The 23,781-nt window shown below is 40.1% G+C and overlaps 1 protein-coding gene across 6 annotated transcripts in view; it reads left to right on the plus strand.

Annotated features, from left to right (window-relative positions):
• Nucleotides 1–23,781, plus strand: part of DNAH11 (dynein axonemal heavy chain 11) — a 278,479-nt gene that overhangs the window by 82,939 nt on the left and 171,759 nt on the right. For all 6 annotated transcript variants that reach the window (XM_039523273.1, XM_039523275.1, XM_039523274.1 and 3 more), the window contains 13 exons: nt 538–696; nt 4,149–4,271; nt 4,562–4,684; nt 5,105–5,329; nt 6,780–6,871; nt 9,371–9,497; nt 12,352–12,501; nt 18,004–18,237; nt 20,781–20,912; nt 21,786–21,946; nt 22,452–22,608; nt 22,727–22,872; nt 23,544–23,660. In XM_039523273.1, coding sequence (XP_039379207.1) covers nt 538–696; nt 4,149–4,271; nt 4,562–4,684; nt 5,105–5,329; nt 6,780–6,871; nt 9,371–9,497; nt 12,352–12,501; nt 18,004–18,237; nt 20,781–20,912; nt 21,786–21,946; nt 22,452–22,608; nt 22,727–22,872; nt 23,544–23,660 — 1,946 coding nt within the window. The remainder of the gene's footprint in view (nt 1–537; nt 697–4,148; nt 4,272–4,561; nt 4,685–5,104; nt 5,330–6,779; nt 6,872–9,370; nt 9,498–12,351; nt 12,502–18,003; nt 18,238–20,780; nt 20,913–21,785; nt 21,947–22,451; nt 22,609–22,726; nt 22,873–23,543; nt 23,661–23,781) is intronic.

Genomic DNA, 23,781 nt, shown 5'->3' on the forward strand with positions numbered 1-23,781 from the left:
AAAAAGCCCTGTTCCATACTTTTCCCACCCATATCCAACAACCCTCCAAGTTCACACCCAGGCTCCTTCCCAGCAATTACTTCCCTCGCCATCAGCTCCTCCACCATTACCCTTGACTCCCACAAGCCTTTGCACTGTTTCTGAGAGGTGCGGGAAATACGATTCTGTATTGTATTTTAAATTAATTATTACTCAGAGTTCTGTATCAATATGCCTAGTAAGGAATCTATTTTAAAAACATTTCCTGAATCTTTTTTTGTTGTCTATATTGTTACAGACATACTTGCTGACAGGTATTTTGAAATAAATGACCAAAAATAATTGAAACTGATGTGATTATATTGTGTTGTTTTGACAAATAAAATATGCAGAATTTGAAAATGTGCACAGAATTTTAAACTTTTTGTTGCAGAATTTTTAATTTTTTTGGCACAGAATTCCCCCCAGGAGAAAGTATTTCCAAAACTTCTCTTCTGGTGAATGGTGACCATGATAGTAGCATATAACCATGACCATTATTTTTATCCTGTTTCTTAGGAAGTGTGGTCATTGGACAAGGAAATTCGCTCCTGGGATGTATACATAGGTCTGGAGTTAACAGTGAAGAACCTAATGATATCACTGAGGGCAGTAACAGAATTGCAGAATCCTGCAATAAGAGAGAGACACTGGCACCAACTCATGAATGCAACAGGTGTAAGTATCCAGCAACAAACAGTGCTTTCTCATGCCATCAGTATAGTGGTACTTGGAGGCATCCAGTTTATAATTAAGCTAGTGGTGCCAAGAATGAAGGAATGAAAGGAGATGACTGGTCTCCAGGATCAGTCAGAGCATATCTTGCTGGTGCAGAAAGGAGAGTTTTGGATTCCTCGATCCCTTCTGTGTTGAGAAGTGACTTCACAGTTTGGATTTTTCCTTTTGTTCTAGTACAATCTTCTGAGGTCAAAGCTGGCTCTCTAAGTAGAAGGGTTGCCAACTAGATTTGAAGAGAGGGTTTGATTACGGGAAGGGATGATCTCTGTTCTGTGTGTACCATGTCCAGTAAAATGGAGTCCAATCCTGATTGTGGCTGTTATAAATATTTACAAATAAGCAGCAGCTGAGTGCTGCATTCGAGATGCTCCAGAAAACAAACATGGGAGGTTCTGTAAGATGCCTTTCCAGCTCTCAGAATAAGTATGGGAACAGATTTCAGAGTAGCAGCCGTGTTAGTCTGTATCCGCAGAAAGAACAGGAGTACTTGTGGCACCTTAGGGACTAACAAATTTATTTCAGCATAAGCATTCGTGGGCTACAACCCACTTCTTCGGATGCATAGAATGGAACACACAGAAAGAAGATATTTATACATACAGCGGACATGAAAAGGTGGAAGTAGCCATGCCAACTTCCACCTTTTCATCTTCTCTGTATGTATAAATATCTTCTTTCTGTGTGTTCCATTCTATGCATCCGAAGAAGTGAGCTGTAGTCCACAAAAGCTTATGCTGAAATAAATTTGTTAGCCTCTAAGGTGCCACAAGTACTCCTGTTCTTTTTATGGGAACAGAGTCCCAGAGCATTCTGGTAGGATTAAAATGCCGCTAATAATTATTGTTAAAAACAAAATACTAGTGATGTGGATACAATGTTTCAAGATTGTGATGGAACCACAGATTAAATGAAGAATGCTAGAGAGAGTGAGGGATGCAAATGAATATTTTTTTTTGAAGACATACGGAACTTTTCATAGCAAACATTGAAAGAACAGGAGGCTGGATTGTGGGGCTGATGCTGGATAAGACAAAGAAGAGGGAAGCTGGTGTAGGAAAACGGTATTTCATTTTACATAAATGTTTGGGAATAGAGCTGGTTGAAAAAGAAATTTCACACACAAAAAATCAAAATTGTTTTTGTTTCATAGAATTCAAATGGACCAACTTTTTGGGTTGGGGAGTGTAATTTGTCATGAATTTTTTTTCCAAAATTTTTTATAGAATTTTCAGCTATTTTTGAAAAGGAAAAATAGAAAACTGAAAAAAGATGCTAACTTTTTTTTATTTCTAATTTCACTGAAAAACAAAAATAATTGAAAATTTTATGAAACAAATATTTAATTTTTAACTTCAATAAAAGGCCATTTTTGGAGGAAAATTTTTAAATGGAGTAATTTTTCAATCAGCTCTAATTCTGAGCATGCATGACATGAATTCTGAATTAGAAACATAGATGATGAGGGCAAAGTATGATTTGGTTGAGGTGACAGATTTGGCTAAATCAAGACAACTGGAATATTAAATAAAGAGGGTTTAGAGTTCGTGAAAGAAATGGACTTTCCAAAAGAGAAGGAGAGGTGACAATAGCAGGCAACTTCCATTGGCTTTAGTGGAAGCTGCACAAACACATCTGACTTTGCCTCTTAGGACTTCTCTATGCTAATACAAATGAGGGAAGCTTTTAATTCATGCCTGCAGCATCCACACAGGGGAGTTCCAACACAGCATGTTGGTGCTCACTGCTATTCACACTTCTGAACTGTGGGGCTGATGTAGACATAGCTTTTGTCTCCAGTCCTGAAAAGATTTACTCATGTGCTGGCATCTATGTACTATAAGTACTTCCATTGACTTGAGGATTGGCTCTCAGTTTCCTGCCAGTTCACTCAAACAGTATCTATGCATTGAGTTCAATGGTAAAAATAGCCACGAGAGAATTATAGCTGTGGCTTGTGTGAGAATATTGGCTCCTGAGGACACTTAATCAGATTCTATGAAACCTCAACATAGGTGCTGTTTCTTTATACTTCTTGAAATAGTACTACATAGAGAATTGCACCACATTTACAAACCATAAAAGCCTTGCTTAAATCTTAGACTTTACAGATCTCTAATTTTCCTAACATCTATATTAGGAGAAGTTTTTGAGATTATGGGCAGCAAACTGTTCTTTACATTAACAGCCTATGGACTGATTCTGCCATACTTCACAGGTATCTCCAAATGGGATAATCTTATTTCAAATACAGTTGGAGCAATACAAAAGCACAGTGGGTATCTATGGCAATCCAGACTCGTGAGTGGCTGTGTCACCCCTGCCCTGTGAACTTTGGTGCCTCACAAGGCTTTGCTGCTGTAGCTCCCACCTGGGCTGCTCACAGATAGACTTCCAGCATGCAGGTAACACCTGAGTGTCTGTCCATAGCTGCAGCCTGGCAACCACACGTCAGTCACGCACTGGTTTCCACTAGGCTTGATTACCACTTGTAGAGTGACCTCAGTACAATCCCATGATTCCCCTCCAAAACATGTGTTCTGCGCTGTCCAGCCCTCTCCTGGGCAGTCCAGTATATTAAGTTTGTTGCTCCTCTAAGGGAATCAATATACAACAGTTTGCTACCTGAAATGGAGTTACTCACACAGTTCACAACACTAGATTAGTTTTGGTTAAAGAATAAAACAAGTTAATTTAGCTACAAGGAGATAGGTTTTAAGTGAGTACAAGTAAAAGGCATTAAAATCAGAAATAGTTACAAGCGAGGGGAAGATAAAATGCTTTCTAGTAAACTTAACAAACTAGACTTGGCTCAGTTGAAATCTCTTACCACGTTTCCTGTAACATTGCTGACCAAATTCTCAGGCCAGGATCTGCTCCCACAGGCTTGTTTCTTTTATTGTCTTAGGTGCAAGAGTGAGAGATGGATAGGGAAAGAGAACTTGGGGTGTTTTGCCCCTCACTCTTATAGTTCCGTCTCCTTTTGACGAAGCATTTTCCTGAAGGTTACCCCTAGATAAAGTTAATTCCCACTGTAAGGATGGAGACAAAGGGTCTAGTGGTGAAAAAGGTTCCATGCTGTTGTTCGCTAAGGTGCAGATTTCTTTGCTCCAGCTTCCCTTCCTTGCCAAAGAATGGCCACTTGAAGGTGATGGCCCAACAGCTTTGACACCTGGCTGGATGCGTCAGCTTGTCCTTTGGGAAGTGGATAAACATGTTTCTCAAAGACAAACTTGTCTGGTAAACACACTTCAGTCATGATTTCAGCTTATATTCATAATTTTACATATAATGTTGCTACACACATTTCATCATGATATTGACCAGCAAGGTATTAGTTTTCAAATGATACCTCACAAGGCATATTTTGTACAAAGATTTTGTTTATTTTACAGATCAGATTGTCAATAACTGAAGGCACAATCTTAGCAGACTTGCTGGGACTACAGCTGCATAAGGTGGAAGATGAAGTCCGAAGCATTGTTGACAAAGCAGTGAAAGAGCTGGGCACTGAGAAGGTGGGTCAATCCCATTTCTCTTTCTGTTATACGTTGGCATGACAATCCTTCATATTAATTTACTCATGAACATGGACAAAACTTAGCCATAAAGAAATTTATGGCTGACACAAATAGTTTCATGTAACCTAGTTGGAATGTGATATGTGATCAATGGCAGTAGATGAAAGTGTTTAATTGCTTTGCATGTGGTGTATTTTACAAATACTGCTTTTTGAAATATAACAGTTTTACTTTGCAACCTGAGGCATCAAACTTAAATATATAAAAGTGTTACTGTTTTTAACTAGATTCTTACAGAGATCAGCCAGACATGGGCTACCATGGAGTTCTGCTATGAAGAGCATTACAGAACCAGAACTCCATTATTAAAATCTGATGAACAGCTTTTTGAAACTTTAGAGAACAATCAGGTAAGACTTTGGTATATTAATATTACCAGTACATGTACTCTCATTATTCCTGAGGCATTTTTAATAGTTTAAACTCACAACTTTTTCTATAATTTTTATTTACAGTGAATCCTATTTTCCCCAGATGTTAGTCTGTAAAATTATATGTATGCTGTTTAACTATATATATCTTAAGGAAAATTCCTGTCTCTGTGTAGGAGTTAGCAAAATTACAGCTCCTTGGTCTTATATTTTCCTAGTTTCTTTGAAATCATTTAATAATATGCTGTCCATTTGCAAGGCTAGATAATGTCTTTTTCTCTGATATACAATAATAATAAGTTGCAAGAGAATTTGTAAAAATTTTCTTAGCTATGTCTCCTGTGCTTGATGAGTTATTTTGTTACCACTTTTTTGCTGCTCTCCTTTTGTTTTTTCTAGGTTCAGTTGCAAACAATTCTGCAAAGTAAGTATGTAGAATATTTCATTGAACAAGTCACGAGTTGGCAAAGGACATTGAATGTGGCAGACTCAGTCATTTTCGTTTGGCTGGAAGTTCAACTCACATGGTCTCATCTAGAAAGCATCTTCGTTGGCTCTGATGATATCAGAACCCAGTTGCCTGAAGACGCTAAAAGATTTGATGGAGTTGATGCAGACTTCAAAGTTAGTAGGACATAATTTATCATAATGTAGTGAAATGGTTCCTCTTGTCTTCTTATTTTAGGAAAAGTAGATTGTCCATTATCTTAAATACACATCTTAAAATGTTGTTGGTATTATTTTAATTACAGTGTGGGTAATTAGACTTAATTAATAATGAATAAGAAGAAAACCAAATAGCATAAAGGGGTTTTGCACTGTTGTAAGGAGCAGCACACCAGGGCTAGCACAGGGGAGAAGAATCATGATTCAGTCTATGTCTACACTACAACTTCAAAATATGCCAAAATAGCCCTTTTGTGTAGATGAAGCATACAGAAGGAGGAGTTCTGTCCCGCATAAGAACGCTACCTCCCAAAGGACAGTAGCTAGGCTGACAGGAGCCTTCTTCAGTCAGGATAGCTGGAGCCACACTTGGGGTTTTGTCAGCATAAGCTCTGTTGATGATGTCGGGGGTAATCTTTTTCACACCCCTGACCAACATAGCTATGCTGGTATAAATTTTGAGTGCAGGCCAGGTCTAAGATAGACTTCCACCCTGCTTTAGGGGGAAGTGATCTGCTACTGGTCCTTATCAGATTAATACCCACATGTTTAAGCATGGAAGAAGAAATTAATGCTCCACCCAACCTCTGACCCTCTCTGCTCAATCCCATCCACTGGTTTGGGTGAGGGAATAGAGCAGATATACAGCACCTGTTTGTCCCTGTAAACCCAGACCTAAGGTGTGAGGAGTTTTCTCCACCTTATGGTTATGTAGGCAGGGACACAATCCAGTCCATAGTATGGGATGATCTCAAATATTTCCAGTAGTTCAGTCCTGGTTGTAGTGGGAAAAGACCTTTTAGAATTTGTTTTTTTCATCTAATGGAGGCATCTTGATTTAACTGAAATCTGAATCTTTTGGGCTTGAATATCTGTAGCCCTGGATCTCATCTAGTCATTTAGACCAGTGCAAAGGAGTTCTAAAACACTGCCGTCTGATTCTGTAGAATTTTATGCTCACTTCTTAGCCTTTTTGCATAGGTGTGAATGACCACATAAAATCCAAGGCAGTGGAGAATCAGGTTGTTTATATTTCAGTCCAAGCAAAGAAATATAATGGGAGTTAATACTTTTCTGCTGCTGTTTGTCACTCTTTTTTTGTTAGAAGGGATCACATGAAAGTGATCATGAAAGTGCAACAGAAGTTTCTTTCCATGGGCACAATTGACTTGTAGTGTATTTCTACATTTATTTAATGCTTTTGCCTTCAATTTAAAAGGCTATAAAATGAAATAAATAGTGGGCTTTACCTTATTATTTTTCCATTAAAAAATGGAACCAGAAAGAAACTAGTACCATTCATTCCAACTCTTGCACACCTTTGACTCATTTTAGCAAATGGTATGAAAAGGAATATCTTGGTTTGAATTTTAGATGTTATAATTAATACCTCTTCACTTTTGCACAGGAATTAATGATGGAGACAGCAAATACAAAAAATGTGCTAGAAGCAACAACCAAACCAAATCTATATGAAAAACTTGAAAATCTGCAACTCAGGTAAAATTGAAGCTATGATTTTGAATATGTTCAAACGTGTAGGTCAGGAACAATCAGTAAAGGAATGCTGGGAGGCTGGCCTGTGTGTTTGCTGTTCTGTGCAGGTTGACAACAACATACTGTTTTTGAAGATTTAGGGCTTAAGTCGATATAACTTACCTCGCTAGCGGATGTGAAAAAGCCACCCCCATGAGCGATGCAAGTTACAGGGACCTAAGCGCTGGCCAAACTAGTGCTTTGCCGGTAGGAGACGCTCTCCTGCTGACAGTTTCCGCCTTTCGTGGAGGTGGATTAATTATGCTGATGGGAGAGCGCTCTCCTGTTGGCTTAAAGCATCTTCACCAGAAATGCTACAGCAAAGCAGCTGTATCATTGCAGCTGTGCTGATGTAGCGCTTTTAGTGTAGACTAGCCCTTACTTTAGATCCCAGTCACTTCCTTATGCTCTGTGGCTGATACTGTATATGTAGTTTCTTCTCATCATCAGGTGACACTGACACTTTAAAAAGAGAGCTTACCATTTGGGGCACTTTTTAAATATTGATGGTTTAGATAGTACACCACTACCTCGATATAATGGCACCTGATATAACACGAATTTGGATATAACGCAGTAATGCAGTGCTCCGGTGGGGAGGGGCTGCGCACTCCTGTGGATCAAAGCAAGTTCAATACAACACAGTTTCACCTATAACGCGATAAGATTTTTTGGCTCCCAAGGACAGCGTTATACCGAGGTAGAGGTGTATAAACTTAGCAACTTTTTTGTCAGTTTGGTTCTTAAATAGTTTAATTTTAGATCAAATTTCTCCCCACCCATCTCTTTCTGGTTGAATCTGAGGGGCTGGGAGATTTTCTCTCTCTCTCTCTCTCTCTCTGATAATACTTAGGGTCAGAGATAGTGGACAGTATCCACCATAGAGCCTCCTGAAGCATGGCACTAGGTACGTCTTTAATCTTGCTTCTCCATTAAAGATTCCACCCTGTGGGGAGCAGTGAAAACTTGCATTGATTATAGGGATGCATTTTGGGAAGCTAAAATGATTAGCTGCTGGTCTGGTGGTACTATTGCAGCTAGCACTGATAACCAACCAGTGGGAGAGGTGGGCTTAGGGTGACCAGACAGCAAATGTGAAAAATTGGGACAGGGTGGGGGGTAATAGGAGCCTATATAAGAAAAAGACCCAAAAACCGGGACTGTCCCTATAAAATGGGGACATCTGGTCACCCTAGGTGGGCTGCTTTTTCTGCATAGCCTAAACCAGGGGTTCTTAACCTTTTTCTTTCTGAGCCCCCCCTACCCCCAACATGCAATAAAAACTCCATGTCCGTCACAACTGTTTTTCTGCATATAAAAGTCAGGGCCAACATTAAGGGGTAGGAAACAGAGCAGTTGCTCGGGCCCCACATCACAGGGGACACTGCAAAGCTAAGTTGCTCAGGCTTCAGCTTCCACCTTGGGTGGTGGAGTTCAGGGTCCTGGGCTGCAGTCCCTTGTGGTGGGGCTTTGGCTTTCTGCCCTGGGCCCCAGAGAATTTAATGCCTGCCATGCTTGGCAGCCCCCCTGAAACCTGCTCATGGCCCCCTAGTGAGCCACGGACTCCTGATTTGAGAACCACTGGCCTAAGCAAGGGATGGGGTTTCTTTTTTTTTCAAAGCCGCCTGAGACTTGAACAGCTGTCGAGAGCCTCGCTGCCCCTGTGAGTGGCAACATATGCCACTCCTCACATTATAAGAAAAGAGAACTTTGTCGTACATCTTCAGAGTAGCAGCCACTTCCTTTTCTCTGGATTTAGCGGCTGGTTGAGGTTAATGGACCACCTCCACCCAAAATTTCCACCTCCCCGGTCAATGGTAGGGTGTCTGTCCCCACCCCGTACTCCTTCAAGCTGGACCCTTTAGGGGAGTAAGCTGGAGAGAGACATCCACTTACCCAAAACCGTGTGTCCTCATGGCCATTGCTGGTACCTGCCTCCATGCAGCTTGGCTCTTCTGGATTTCCAGGATCACCTGAAAAAGGAGCATGTCCTGGTTCAGCCAGGCAGCATAATGTCTGAGAATTTACATGGAGAGTAATCTGTAAAGCTGCCACCTCATCATCAACTGCCACTTTTACAAAGCACTTCAGATTTGGCTTTCATTCCTTCATTAGGAGGGTGCTCCCTGAATCATTTCGCCATACTTAACCTAAAAAAATAAGAGGAAATCCTATTATTCCCAGCTTATCTCTGTCTCTCTACTATTTTCTCCTGAATCAATATAGAAAATTTATTATCTAGTTTCCTTTCTGCAAATGACCTCTCTCCCACCCCATTCCCCACTGAGAAGTCTTTGGAGTGCTTCTACAATGGCTTCTTCAGGCTCTTTGTTAGTTTATACCACCTAAGCTATCCACTTTTAAATACCCACAACTTAATTCTTATTTTGCAGCTTCTTAAAAGGAAATTTCCCTTTGTCATATAATTCTGAAATGTGAGTAACATTTTCTTTTTATTTTCAGGCTTTCTCTTTGTGAAAAAGCTCTTGCGGGGTATTTAGAAACCAAGTGCTTAGCTTTTCCTCGGTTCTGTTTTGTTTCTTCAGCTGATTTACTTGACATTCTCTCAAAAGGAACACAGCCAAGACAGGTAATATTGCCTGCATGTTTTTGCAATTTCGTTATGTCCAAAGAAAAACATGCTCAGTATTAATTTGTGAAGTGATAATATATGGCTGCATGCTCCTTTAAAGTAAGAGTTCACTGTAAACAAAACATAAATATTTGTAAATAATACAGTCCCTGCTTGTTTCTTTGTTTGTCTTTTGTGGGGGAAAAATTGAAAGTGCTTAAACAAGGTGTCATGTTTTCTGGTATGGCTTACAACTGAAAGTGCCAGTTAGGTCAGACTGTCAGAAAAGAGGGGAGATACCCCAACTGGTGGAATATTCTATCATTAGATTTCACTAAGCCAGTAACACATGTGTGCTCTGGTTTACTGTATTAGTCTCACTGTGGAGCCACAGACAGTCCCCTTAGGCTCTCCAGCCTCCCTTTACTACCCAGACAAACTGGACTTTGTGATGAAGCGTAATTAAAACCAAAAATCACCTTATATTAAGTTACTCCCAAGCCCAAAGGGTCAGTCACTTACCCCAGGTCAATGGATACTCTCGATCTCACACCTAAGATAATGCTGACAGCCAATTTCTCTAGTAAACTAACTTTACATTTATTAGCTAGGAAAAAGAAATGAGTTATTGAGAGGTTAAAGCAGGTAAAATACATTAACAAGGGAGTCAGTTTGTAACTACTAAATCTCTGCTATTATATTGGAATCTGCTAGTGTGTCATAAGTCTCTCAGGGTTACCTATAGAATAGCTCTAGGGATCTCTGTCCAATCACTCAGTATTCCACCCTGTCAGAATCCATCAATCCAGAGATACAGGATCACTCATATAGCTGCCTTCCCCAGAAAGCAATCTGGCTAGTGTCTCCCTCACAGCATGGGTTTTTCCTCTGTTGACTAAAGACAGACTGGGTCTGTGGATTTCCCATTGTTGAACAAGTTGGCCCATGCTTTGAAATTAGCATGCCTCTTCATTTATAGTCCCAAGGCACCAGTTCTGTTTGTTGTGCAATCCAATTACATATATATATATATATATATATATATATAATTGGAGATATGCCAATCTCCTAGAACTGGAAGGGACCTTGAAAGGTCATTGAGTCCAGCCCCCTGCCTTCACTAGCAGGACCAATTTTTGCCCCAGATCCCTAAGTGGCCTCCTCAAGGATTGAACTTACAACCCTGGGTTTAGCAGGCCAATGCTCAAACCACTGAGCTATCCCTCCCCTCCTCCAATACACAATGTATTTATTTACATAAATACATACACAATGTATTTATTTACAGCAGTCCAAACAATCTTTCCTTAGTTTTCATGAATTAAGTAAATTCTCATCCTAATACTAATGCACCTTTGATCTAGGATTACCTAATTACAGGGTATACTTTAATGTAACTACATGTAATGTGAAAGCAGACAACAGAATACAGATAGGCAAAAACAATACAATCAACCTCTGCTTTTGATCTATTCTAGCAAATGAATTGGCTTGAACACACAATGACCTTTTAGCATTTCTTTGATATTTACATACACCCTCTTGCTCTAGCCTGAGCTGGCAATCTGCTAGACAGCATCACCCAGGGAGAAATGGAACAATCTTTAAGGGAGGAAGTGTTGCAAGTGCTGTGCCTTCTCTTACAGGAAATATTGTGCACATGCCATCTGTAATATCTCGTACAAAGTCAGAGATGGAAAAGACTATGAGATCATCAAGTCTATCCTGCCTATGGCCCAGCATTTGTTAGAGATCAAATCTCAGGCATGCCACTTGTAACAATGACAAGTAATGCTGAAAGGTCTATGGTGTTTGTTATATTGTCACTGACTGAGCTGCTGACTATTGTACGTGGGGTGTTTTTGTATCCATGACTCTGTTTGCTCCCATCAAATAATAATCTGCCAGGTTATGTGACAGCTAAAGGCTCATTTATATTGAAGCATCTGCACTTGAATATTATTCAGAAGCTTTACATCACCTTATCTACAAGCCAGATGACATCCCAGTAGTGACCACTCCTGCTGCAACCATTAATTCTCAGGGTGTCAGAATTATTTCTGTGCCTTAGGTAGAGCGTATTTAGAAGGGATGTGATGCCTAAAGCAAGGAATACTTTACCAAAGAATAAAAGACTAACGAGACTCAAATAATGATCTTTTAAATAATTCAATCCTAAATTCTCATAGCTTCCTTACATCCCTAAATCTTAGGGACCTGTTTCATCCTTAAAACTGAACATTCCAGTAGAGAGACCAAGGCCACTGAATTGTCCACTCATGCTAGAGATGGGCCCTTGTTGTCAGGATTGTGGCATATGGGCAGGGCAATGAGGAGGTTTTTGCATTACTACTTCTCACGCCATGTTTATTCTGTGGACAGTGAACTTCAGTCTCTCTGGCTGTCAGGCTGGCACTTTTCCCATGAGCACGGGATGTCTCTTAAGAAAAGCATTTCAATATAGGCCGTATACCCTAGGATCCTGATCTTGCATTCAGGTCTTTGTGGGCAGAGCTCTGCACCTGTATGGTGTCCTACCGAAGTTAGCTCCCAGTGTAACCTCAGGGCTTCCACAATGTTATGGAGAATCTGGCCTTTATTTCTTGATTATCTTTAAGACCTAAGACCAAAATGCTGGTTCAGTGCTGCTGTCAGTGTCTAACTCCTGCTAAGATCAATGCAAGTTCTGTGTGTTGAAGGCCTGTAGAATCAGGCTTGTATGTAATTGGGGGGGAAAAAAAACAGAGTGAGACAATGCTTATTTACCTAATTATCTTAATCCACATAAAGATAAATGTGGATTAAAAATAGAAAATCAGAGCAAATGTATGGTGGTTGATTTTCTTAAACCTGTTGTATTGTCTGGAAACAGGTGACCCGTCATCTTACCAAACTTTTCGACAACATTGCTGATCTTCAATTTCAAGATAATAAAGAGAAATCTACAAATATTGCACTGGGGATGTACAGCAAAGAAAAGGAATATGTTCCATTCCATGCAGAATGTGAATGCATTGGTCAGGTACATTGTGTTATTTAAACTTTCTTGGAGGGCATTTTTTATCTCTTTGGAGTTGGAGGAGAGGCTAAGTGAATATTCTCTTCTGCTAAACTTACTGGATATTTAGGGGAAAATACACTGGGAGATGATGGGCACCATATAAAAACATAGTAAACCCCATGTAGAAAAAGGAACACAGCTCCCTGCCTGCAGAGTAGCAGGGCTGGCCCATCTGTGTGCAATTAATTACTTCCCCCAATTTACAAGAGGCAAAAAGAGATCCAGGGAGAGGGCTGCCAATGGGAGGAGGTCAGAGGAGAAATCAGCTTCTATATTGTTTGTTTGAGACTGTGCTTGGATGGATGGGTTCTTGTGATGTTTTCTTAACATTAAAACACACCTCACAGGTGTTCAGATTCTATCCAGAAGTGATGATCACTTGATCAGTCTCACACAGATTAACCTATCACACTTTTTTTCCTGAAGATTAAAAGATGTATTCAATGGAGAGGAAGCAGTAGCAGCATTTTGAGCTCTCTTGTCAGCAATGATCATGGACTCATAAATGATGATGCCTGAAAAGATGTCCTGGGTTTTGTACTCCAACTGATAGCATGGAGCAAGATTTTCCCGTACATGGTTGCTTTTCAAGGGTTTTTTCCTAATTTCTTCTTAAACACTTCTAATGATGGTGTCTATAATACTTCTCTAGGCAGAGCATTCAGTTGCTCCTTTGAATACTGACTACACCGATTCACAAAACGGTTCTAAACCCAATCCTGATGGCATGGAAAACACCTTTAATTAGCTGTAAAGCAAGAGAGTGGCAATCACAGAATGTTCTGTGGATTCACTTTCTGATGTGAAGAGCCTTCCAAACATTGATGGTTGTGGGTTTTTTGTTTAATTTCTGTGTTCCATTCCTTTTTAATATACAACTAAGGTCATAAGATTGATGGGGGGGAAGGGTTATGGAAAGGAGTGAACCAAATCACAAGAGATTGCATGTATAAGTTTCCCATAGAAGGTTCTGAAAGCCATGTATCTGAGTTGTTCAAAATTAGATTGGATAGTGCATCTTTTCACCTTTACCCTTGAGTATCTATAAAACCTGTTTTGCAGGGACAACAGTATAACTCCTCCAGCATCAGTTTTTAAAATTACACCAGTACAGAACTTTAATTATTGATGGCACAGCTTCTTCACCAACATAAGCTTAGGATGTGTGCTGTACAGATTTTCCCACTGGAGACATGGGTCTCCACAAACACATTTGATATTTATGGACAGTTTCTGAGTGTTGGTACTCAGATTGTGTTTGGATAGTTTTATCTCTACTAACAAATGGTACCATCACTGGAACCTAAGGGCCAAGCAACCATGAGATCATTTGTGCAAGAAATGTATCATTTAAAGCTCTGTCTCTTACATCCTTTATATCTTCTTCATATACTTTAACCAGAAGAAGAGCTCTGTGTTACTTGAAAGCTTCTCTCTCACCAACAGAAGTCGGTCTGATAAAAAATATTACCTCTCCCACCGTATCTTGCAAATATCCTGCGACCAACACAGCTACAGCACTGCATATTCTGTAACTCTTTGTTTTTCTTCGGGTAATGGTCCCTATATGGATTCCAGAGGTGGGTGTGCATGCGTGCCACGGTCCAGAACCAGAACTTGTTCATAGTAATGTCCGTTGACCTGCACATACGTTGTGCGTCAGCCGCGTGGTGTGTCCGAGGCTTTAAGAGGCTGTGTGGGTTGACTCCGCTCGAGTTCCCTCTTACCGCCGCATGGCCAGAGTCATCACTCTTGTTTTTCAGTGCTCTTAGTTTGCTAGTAGAACTCTTTGTCCATTCTTGCCTTCTGTGCTTAGTTTTGTAGTTTTTTCTAGTTGTATAAAGTCATTTGTTAGTTAGGTTTTGTTCTGCTGTTGGATTTCTTACCCGCATGGGGTGTCCTTGCACACACCACCTGCCCTTCTGGGGACTATGTCCTGGCAGGCCGGCTTCAAGAACTGTGCTTCATGCCTGCACTCCTTCCCTGTGACAAGCACCACCATTGCCTCTATTGCTTTGGCAATGTCCACATCGTCTCCCACTGCTCTATCTGCTGCTCATTCCTGCCCTGCACTCAGGAAGCCAGAGAACTCTGCCTCCATAAGTATCTGATGGAGGAAGCTATGTGTCCACATGCACAATTGGAACTGAGACCAGCAGATCCACTGGAGCGGTGCCCGTCACCTGTAGTGAGCACCCCCAACCTCCCTCCCATGTGCCGCTGCCCACGGTACCGCTGCAACCGCAGAAACACCATGCACGTAAGAAGCATAGACGTGGGCATAAGGGCCATGGCCCTGCCTGTGCTCCACCCCGAGGACCCACTTCCACTTGTCCTCTTTTCCTGAGGCCCCACCCTTGCTCTGTATCTTCCCATCCCCTCTCTGCCCTCATGGGGGCTTTGGGGAGGGGGTGAAGAGGTGCTCACAAATGGTGAGTAGCCAGCTGGCTGGGCAGGTGAGAAGACTGGGGGCGGGGGGGAAGAGGTGTGAGAGGTTGGTGGGGGGAGCATTGGGGGAAGGGGCCAAGTAGGGCTGGTGGTGGAGCATGGGCGTGGCCAACCAGGGATGGGCCTTGGTGCAGGGCCATGGTCTGGAGCCATGGTCCGGGCACACCCAGCTTCCCCAGATGGAGGAATCACATGCTGCCCATGATCAGGGCCCTCCCGTACTGCTCTCCTGTTACGTGAGGCCATCCTCTACCCGCCCCAGGCAGTATGGCACAGCCCGGCTTCCTGTGCCCCCATCCTGAAGCACACCGAGTGCCGCTTCTTCCTGTTATCTAAGGGTATGGATTTCCTGTTCGCTCATCCCTGTCCCAGTTGGCTTGTGGTCCACGCAGCGACTGAGCATGCCTGACAGCAGCACCTCAGGGCCACTCCTCCGGACTGGGTGGCAAAGAAATTGAACCTTTTGTAGTGCAAGTTTTACTTCCCTGAGGACCTCCAGTAAGTAATCTCCTCTTCTTGAGCATACTTATTGACATGTATGTTCCAACATTTAATGGTAGAAAGTAGGAAGACCTGCTGGGTTTAGACACCTGGGGCTATGGAAAAGACAGGTTATATTAGATGTCTGAGAAACCTAATAACACCACATGAGCTGTCAAAAAAATATGCATCATAAATTTTGAGCCCAGTGGCTGTGAGTAAGGCAAGTATGGGCAACAAATAAAAAATGAGTCAAGTCAAGAGCGCCCAAAAACAAAAGGGACAAATGCAAAGTGGAAGCTAGTTGTGTTGATTGTGCACAAAAACTACTTTTGGTTATGTGGTTAGTATGAAAAGGAAGGAGTTACAAAAAGATGGAAAGCCTGTTTATGCCAACTACTTTAGAAAAATTAATCTTCATGTAATTCAGCAATGCTATCCAGGTCAATATCTGTCTGGGTTTCCAGCCATGTAACTGAATGGGACAGTTTCAACTTGGAAATCCACATATCTCAAGGCTTTCTACTTTTTCGTTTTTGTTTTGGATTTCAAATACCCTTGTTCCTTATTTATTTAGGACAAATCCTTTTCTCTCTCATTGTCCTTTGTTAGATTTGCGTGTGTGTAACCCTAATCTGCTGATAGGGAAACAAACACACTTTAATCAAAATATCTGTCTTGATCTTTTAATTTTTGCAATAATTGGAGAAATGTCACCATATAAGCCACTTATTGATCAAAATGCCTTGTTATCTCTTTTCTCATCAGTGTGTTGCCTGGAAAGAGAGAGAAGTAGTTAGTTGATTCTATCTCAATCTATGTCAGTCATTTTCTTTTTTGTTTATTGTTAGAGGCGCTCCCCTGCCTTTTGTGGTGTGGATTGGCAGATGGTGTTGCTCTAACCAGGGATCTTTGTTCATGTCCTGGCCCAGTTTCCGTCATCTCTCCATTTTCTCACTTCTTATCCCTTTTTGTCTCTGTTCTCTTTTTGTTGTGGTTGAATGTTGTGATATTTTTTTCCTCCCTCTCTTCCCTGGTGATATTGAGCCTGTATCTCTGTATATGTGAGCTGTTCTTGCTGCCAAACACATTATGGGAGCTTCCATGAAACAAATATAGGGAAAGTAGGTGGTTTTCAAAAAGCAGTGGCTGGGAAGGGATGGGAATGGGGACAGGATGGATCTAAGGTCATGCAGTTTTCTGAGGTAAGTTTGTGCTATTTTTTTTTTAAGACAGGCACCAGTCAGAGTGGAAAATACTATTGCACACCCTGAAACCTTTAAACAATATTTTATGTCTTCAACTAGTGGTCATATATACTCAGCACGGAAAGATGAAATGAGACTTGACACTGCATAATCTGTAAATACAAACAGAACATGTAAGCAGATAGTAGTCTGAGATCAAACTTCATTTTAAGCCTTTTATCACGGTCAAAAAAAATCTTCTTTCAATAAAGTTAAATTTCAGACAATCAGGTTAAATTCCTTAATGCTCCTGAAACTGAGAAATGAAAACCCAGGAGACAAATAACTACTAGCTAAAACTACAAGCACTAATTCAAAGAAAGTTTTATGTTTTCCAACTAAAAAAATACATAGTTCTTGTTAAATATGCACCATAATTCTTGTTAATGTGTTTAATTTTAGGGGGACATGTATGTGACTAGAATGTTTCACCTATATCTGGTGTTCTTATGGTTATGTTCGTTTTCTACAAGAGGCCGCCAAGATCCATAGCACCAATTTTTGGGCCTAATATTTTGATTGGTTTTGTAAGCCCATATAATTCTTTGTTCTTTGCACAATAATTGTTTCCATACTCTTTTTTTTAAATAAAAATGGGACAGGATTAGTGATGGGATACATACAGAGCCTAGTTGGGTAGCATCTGAAAGTAGTTACCATCTGGTGGCTGTTGAATGACAAGAATTTGTGGGCTTGATCCACTGCCCATGTTAGACAAGAATTCACATTGGAAAACTGCTCTCACAGCGGGAACTAATTGGCAACCTTGTTGATTGTCTGAGTAGGGAAGTCAGAGACTGAACATGCAAGGTGACTCAACGTGCTTCTTAAAGGTGGTTCTTCCAAAACAAGGTTTTTGCATGTTGGAAGTGTGACATCAGGAAGCTTGCATTGCCAATGCCCACTCTGTACCAGTTCTTTAGATAATAAAGAACTTTTCTGTCCCAGGCTGTCAGGCAAACACATTTGATGAGCTTTAAGGCAAACACACACACAAACAACTAAGTGAATAAAATAAAACGATGCTAGTATCTCAACACTCATAAATGTTCTTGCAGTACTAAACAACCATGATGAAAACAGGGTGAAACATGGAAAGAAAACTGGTTCTAACTGGAAGTCGAGAAAAGGGTTTGCGTGTGTGTGTATGTTTTATTTTATTAATGCGTACAAAGAAATACCTTGACAAATATCTGTTTAAATATTATTCATGATACCAATAAAGTAGGAAGCTATTCCCTCATTAAAATATTCTGAACACTGATGCAGCATGTATCTTTTTCAAAAGGTGGAGACCTGGTTACAACAACTTGAAGAAACCATGCATAAAACAGTGCATCGTCATATCATGGAGGCTATAGCTGCCTATGAAGAAAAGCCCAGAGAGCAATGGATTTTTGACTACCCGGCTCAAGTTGCACTTACCAGCTCACAAATCTGGTGGACAACCGATGTAGGAATAGCATTCAACAGGCTGGAGGAGGGATTTGAAACAGCCCTGAAGGATTACAATAAAAAACAGGTATTGATGTCTTGCTTATATTGTATGAAAACAAGGTTCCATTTTCATACTGTACCAATCACTCAGAAATGCTTGGCTGGCATGTTAAATGTTTTTTTAGTCAGACTGTATTTATTGGCTACTTGCTATTGCCATCCTCTGAAGAAAAGGAAATATGCCTCTTGCTTCCGATTCTCTCTCCTTCTATAGATGATCCCATTTCTGTCTCTCTCTCCAACAATGAAAATTGCCCTTATAGCTTTCTGTGGGTTCATTTTGGAGGAAGAAGAGGAAGGTTAAAAGCCAAGGTGCTACAAAATAAAGGCTTTTTCCCATAATTAGCAGGGATAGTTTGTGACTTAAAACCATCTCAAATCTGGAAAAGTAGATAATACCAAATCCAGCTCTTTGAGCTAGCTATTTTTGATAATTAAAGACAGATGGGGGGCATTTATTCAGAAAATGTGATATGGGCCTTTATTTTCAAAGCTATTGGTGATTTCGGATGCCTCGGTTTTATGATCTGCACTTAGAGTCTTCTTTCATGGGCTTGGTTTTCAGAAAGTGCTGACCACCCCTCTCTGAAAACTTGCAGTACATTTGTTGTGAGGGTACAGGAAGGATCTATGGTCATTCAGCATTCCATAATTACTGCTATTCCTATTGTAAGGCATCTCAAATTGAGCACCCAAAAATTGGGACACCCAAAGATCACTAGTAGTTTTGAAAATATAGGGTGTACTGAATACTGGTAGACAACAAAAACTTGATTGCACCTCCATGATATTATGGAAATTTTAGGGTGCACACAGCCATACATGTGCCTGAAGAGTGGGAAGGTAATAATGCATATGTAAGGAAGCCAAAACTTGTGAGTCTGTTAGGACCGTGCTTTGTTTGATTTGACAATAAAACCATCAGAGTTCAGTTTGAAACTTTGGTTCGTTTTAGTTCCAGTCCCCAAATGGGTATTTCCTGCTGTTGTTATAGCAGCTACACTGTTACCCCATGAGTCTCATTTTAAAATAGTGTTCTGATGTTAGCATTCTTTTTTCTTTCAAATTAAATAGCTTAATTTTTAAAAACTACATCTGATTTATTTGATTATAATGGATGATCTGCCAGAACTAATTTTTTTCTCATATCTGCAAGCTGAGAATGAAAAAAAAATTAAACCCATCAAATTATGTAAGTCATACCAATGCCTGATATTGTGCCATCAGTTTTGAAGCAGAATCCTCCCATCTCCCTTTGAAAGAGGTAGAGAGGCCTACTTAAAAATTGATGACTTGCTATGGTTTTGTGGTATTTCTTCATCTAACAGATACATACTGTGCCTCCAGTCCTTTTGCTGGGTGGAACATGGCAGGGGTGCTATCAAAGAGCCCATTCCTTGGTTTTTGGCCCTGAAGCAGGCTGCTCTAAACTACGCCAGCTATCAGGGATTCCTCCTTAGGCACCATACACCACCACTCTGTGTTCCAGCTATTCCCCCTCTGGGACACCCTACCTAATGAGAGGATTTTGCTCTCCTTTGCACTCCTAAGAGTATGGAATGGACCTGACAACCTTATACATTAGGCAACTTTCTAAGATTTTATAAATGAATAACATTTTTTGTGGGGGGAAGTGTCTGAGACTTATAAGGTGCAGAGTAATTCAACTTGAAATTTTGCCATTCAAATGTCCTTTGTAATCAGATTAGTGTATCCCATAAAGTTATGGTGTGGAAGCATAAATCCAAGCTAAATGACCCATTTTTTTTTTTAAAAACACCTTACTATAAAGTAAGGAAATTAGGAATTACAATTGTAATGCTCAAAGAAGTCATTGTCACTTAGATAACTACCAGACCCTTAAATCTGGGGACTACAAGAAAGCTGACATCTAAATTGCATTATGCCAATAATGAAAAAGCATAGCTTTTGAGGTCTCATTCATTCTTGAATCCTTTTTTGTAGCAGGGTCTGAACACGGACAAACACAGCTATATCGTACATCGCTTACACAATACATTATATGCACTCTATTAATGTTATGTTTGCCTAATTAAACATGTGCACAGCCAGAGGCTATGATGTTCTTTCCTGTTAATGTGAAGTGTTTTGAAGAAAACACATTCATTAAGGATATTTTCACAGTGCAGCTATAAGTAACTTCATTAATATCACATTTAATAATTCCTCTATTCATTGTGTTGTACTTCTTTAAACCTCAAGCCATTGTACTTTCATACAGTATATTTTCAAGTGCTTTGTCCACTAAAAATGTGTGAAGCAAAGAACCATTTCCCCCTTTTCTTGAAAGGCGTTTCTGCAGTTCAATAGATCTCACCATTCAGAAGGTTTTCCTGATATTGACTATAAAAGTTCCTGTTTAACTTTACCCCAGTGCCCAGAACTGATCCAGTGTTCCAAACATACTTGGTGACTTATAACCATGCATGTGCAAGATAGCTTATGTGGTAATTGAATTCATTATATAGGCAGAATTCATCTCCCATCGTGGTGGTGACTGGGGCAGTGGAATGAAATGTTGCAACAAAATTATTGTCATCTTTTTAGATCACTCAGCTAAACGCTCTCATTGCTTTGTTGCTGGGAGAACTTGCATCAGGTGACAGACAGAAGATCATGACCATTTGCACTTTAGATGTTCATGCTCGAGATGTGGTGGCAAAACTTGTTGCTCAAAAGGTAAATTGTAGGGTGTAACTTTTTTTCATACAAAGTTTTAGGGTTTAAAAGGAAAAAAGAAACGGACTTTAAACCAAGCATGTGTCCAGGCTTGCATGAGTGCATAAGGAAGGGGCGGATGATATGGTTGTGGGCACAAGGACTACCTGCTTCCCAGCCATGTACTGAACCACTGGCCATCCCTCTCTCTGTGGTGCATGGCCTTCTGGAGTCTCATACTTGGGTGATGAATCAAACCCAGAACTTTTTTTTACCCATTTGTAGGATGGTTCAACCCAGGTTCAAACTTTGATCAGCAAAGTTATCCTTGGGTAAGCCAAGTCTGTTCTGCAGATGATGGGTTCCATGAAGGCATGTCTGGGACTAGTCTGTTTTTCTTTGTAGCTTCTCCATCTTTGATTATTTAGCCATTAGTTGTTTTGTTCTGATCTCTGTTTAGCCCTCCAGAACTGGAGGCTTGTCTGTCTCACATGGTGGTTGCAGGATAAATATATTCCTACACACAAAACTTTGTTCTTGTGAAACTGACGTTACAAGTACATGTCAGTGGTCTGAATGCATATTACCTTTTATTGGATGGACAGTGACGAGGGCTTGGGAGGTAATCATAGGTGCTGGAACCAGGGATGCTGGGGGTGCTGCTGCACCCTGTGGTTTGATGTGGTTTCCATTATATACAGGGTTTACAATTTGGTTCAATGGCTCTCAGCATGCCTAGAAGTAAGTATAATCCCTTATAATTGCTTGTAGTAGTTATTACTTGTAAAAGACTGTGTGTGAAACCTACTGATGACAGTTAAAGATTTTGGGAGTGTCTGGTTTCTTTCATCTCCACAGCTTCCACATGACATAATGTTTGTGCAATGGTTTTAGGTCACTAGTTCCCAAGCTTTTGCTTGGCTGTCACAACTACGCCATAGATGGGATGAGGCCCAGAAACACTGCCTTGCCAACATTTGCGATGCTCAGTTCCAGTACTTTTATGAGTATTTGGGAAATACCTCTCGGCTAGTTATTACACCTCTGACTGACAGGTACTGACTGTTGTTAATAATGAACTATCTCTGCTTGAGCCATTTAATAGAATACAAAGTTAGACTTTCCATAGCAAACCTCCGTGTTCTTTCATAAACATGTGTAAGGTCCTTCTTAAAGGTATTATATTTGTTATATTATGTGCATGTGTATAAATAAAACAAATGATATGATCTTCGTGTTTGTAAAATAGATCAAATAAAATATTCCCTAGTCAATGTGCTATAGATTCTCAGTGTAATCTGACAAGTATTGAAATTAGTGTATGTACCATTCTACACAATTGGCTTATATATGTAAAATAAATATTTGCAAATTAAAATGTTGCACTTCACTTTTTACACGGTCCATCTCATGCAAGAGCCTATTATAATGTGTATGCACAACATACACAATTAAGGTTTTAGTGCTATCCTAAATTTCCCAGCTTCTGTGGTTTTAAAATCTCTACCGTGTTAGTAACATTCTTTGCATGCAATAATAATTGTCTCTCCTTGCTTAAAGGTGTTACATTACTCTAACACAGTCTCTACACCTGACAATGAGCGGGGCTCCTGCAGGGCCAGCTGGCACAGGCAAAACAGAGACCACGAAAGACCTGGGCCATGCCCTTGGTATGATGGTCTATGTCTTCAACTGTTCTGAACAGATGGACTATAAGGTATGGTATTTTATCAAACAGTGGTTGCAGTACAATTTTATTTTTTTAACATACAGTGCATCAAAAAAACTTTAATCTTTCTGAAAATAAACACTAAATGGTTGATTCTGTCTTTTAGTCCATAGGAAACATCTACAAAGGTTTGGTCCAGACAGGTGCTTGGGGATGCTTTGATGAGTTTAATCGAATTTCAGTAGAAGTCCTATCAGTGGTGGCAGTGCAAGTAAAGACTATACACGATGCCATTAGAAATAAGAGGAAGAAGTACGTATTTTAATGTCATTTCTTTTATAGGCCTTTGCAAAGACGTAAGGACAAAAATTTAAAAGTGTATTTCTAAAAATCCTACTATCGACAGATGTTGAACCCTCCCTTGTAAATTCACTAGTGTGTACGTGGTGTGTGTGTGTGTGTGTGTGTGTGTGTGTGTGTGTATAATATCTGTATATCTAGAAGCTAATTTAATATGTAAAATTAGCCCTCTCCCCCAAATTATAAGAAGAAAATACCTAGAATATGGGTGAAATACTGGCCCCATTGAAGTTAATGGGAGTTTTGCCATTCACTTTAATTCTAGGATTTCATGTTATGTAGAGTTTTTACATACTATGGAACAGGTCCTTGGCTATGGTAAATTTTGTCCTAATTCCATTGAAGTCAATGGAGCTATGATGATTTATATCAGCTGAGGATCTGCCCCATTTTCTTTCTGTATCTTTGTTTTATTTTTTTCCTCTTGGATTGGCCGGCACCATTCCAACCTACCACATACCTCTTCTTGGTCACAATTACCTGCACAGATTTTTTTCCTAAATCAGATAATCTGTCTTCCATTTCAAATGGATTTTTTTAAAGATGGAAATAATTGTTGGCCTCTAATCAAACTGCAGTATTATAGCAAGTCATTTATTTACATCATGTCGTGGCTATTGCAGATTTTTATTCCTTGGAGAAAACATTACACTGAAACCATCAGTTGGGATATTTATTACCATGAACCCAGGATATGCTGGTCGAACAGAACTACCTGAAAATCTCAAAGCTCTATTCAGGCAAGTATACTGTAGATTACCATTTAGAGTTCTCATGCCACCTAATGTCACTGGCTTGGTTTGCAATGTAAAACAGTTTGTGCTTATTTCAGAGTTTCTATGAAAATGTTCAACACGGTTA

Source organism: Mauremys reevesii, linkage group 2 (genome assembly GCF_016161935.1).
Source record: "Mauremys reevesii isolate NIE-2019 linkage group 2, ASM1616193v1, whole genome shotgun sequence".
Taxonomy (NCBI): Eukaryota; Metazoa; Chordata; order Testudines; family Geoemydidae; genus Mauremys; species Mauremys reevesii.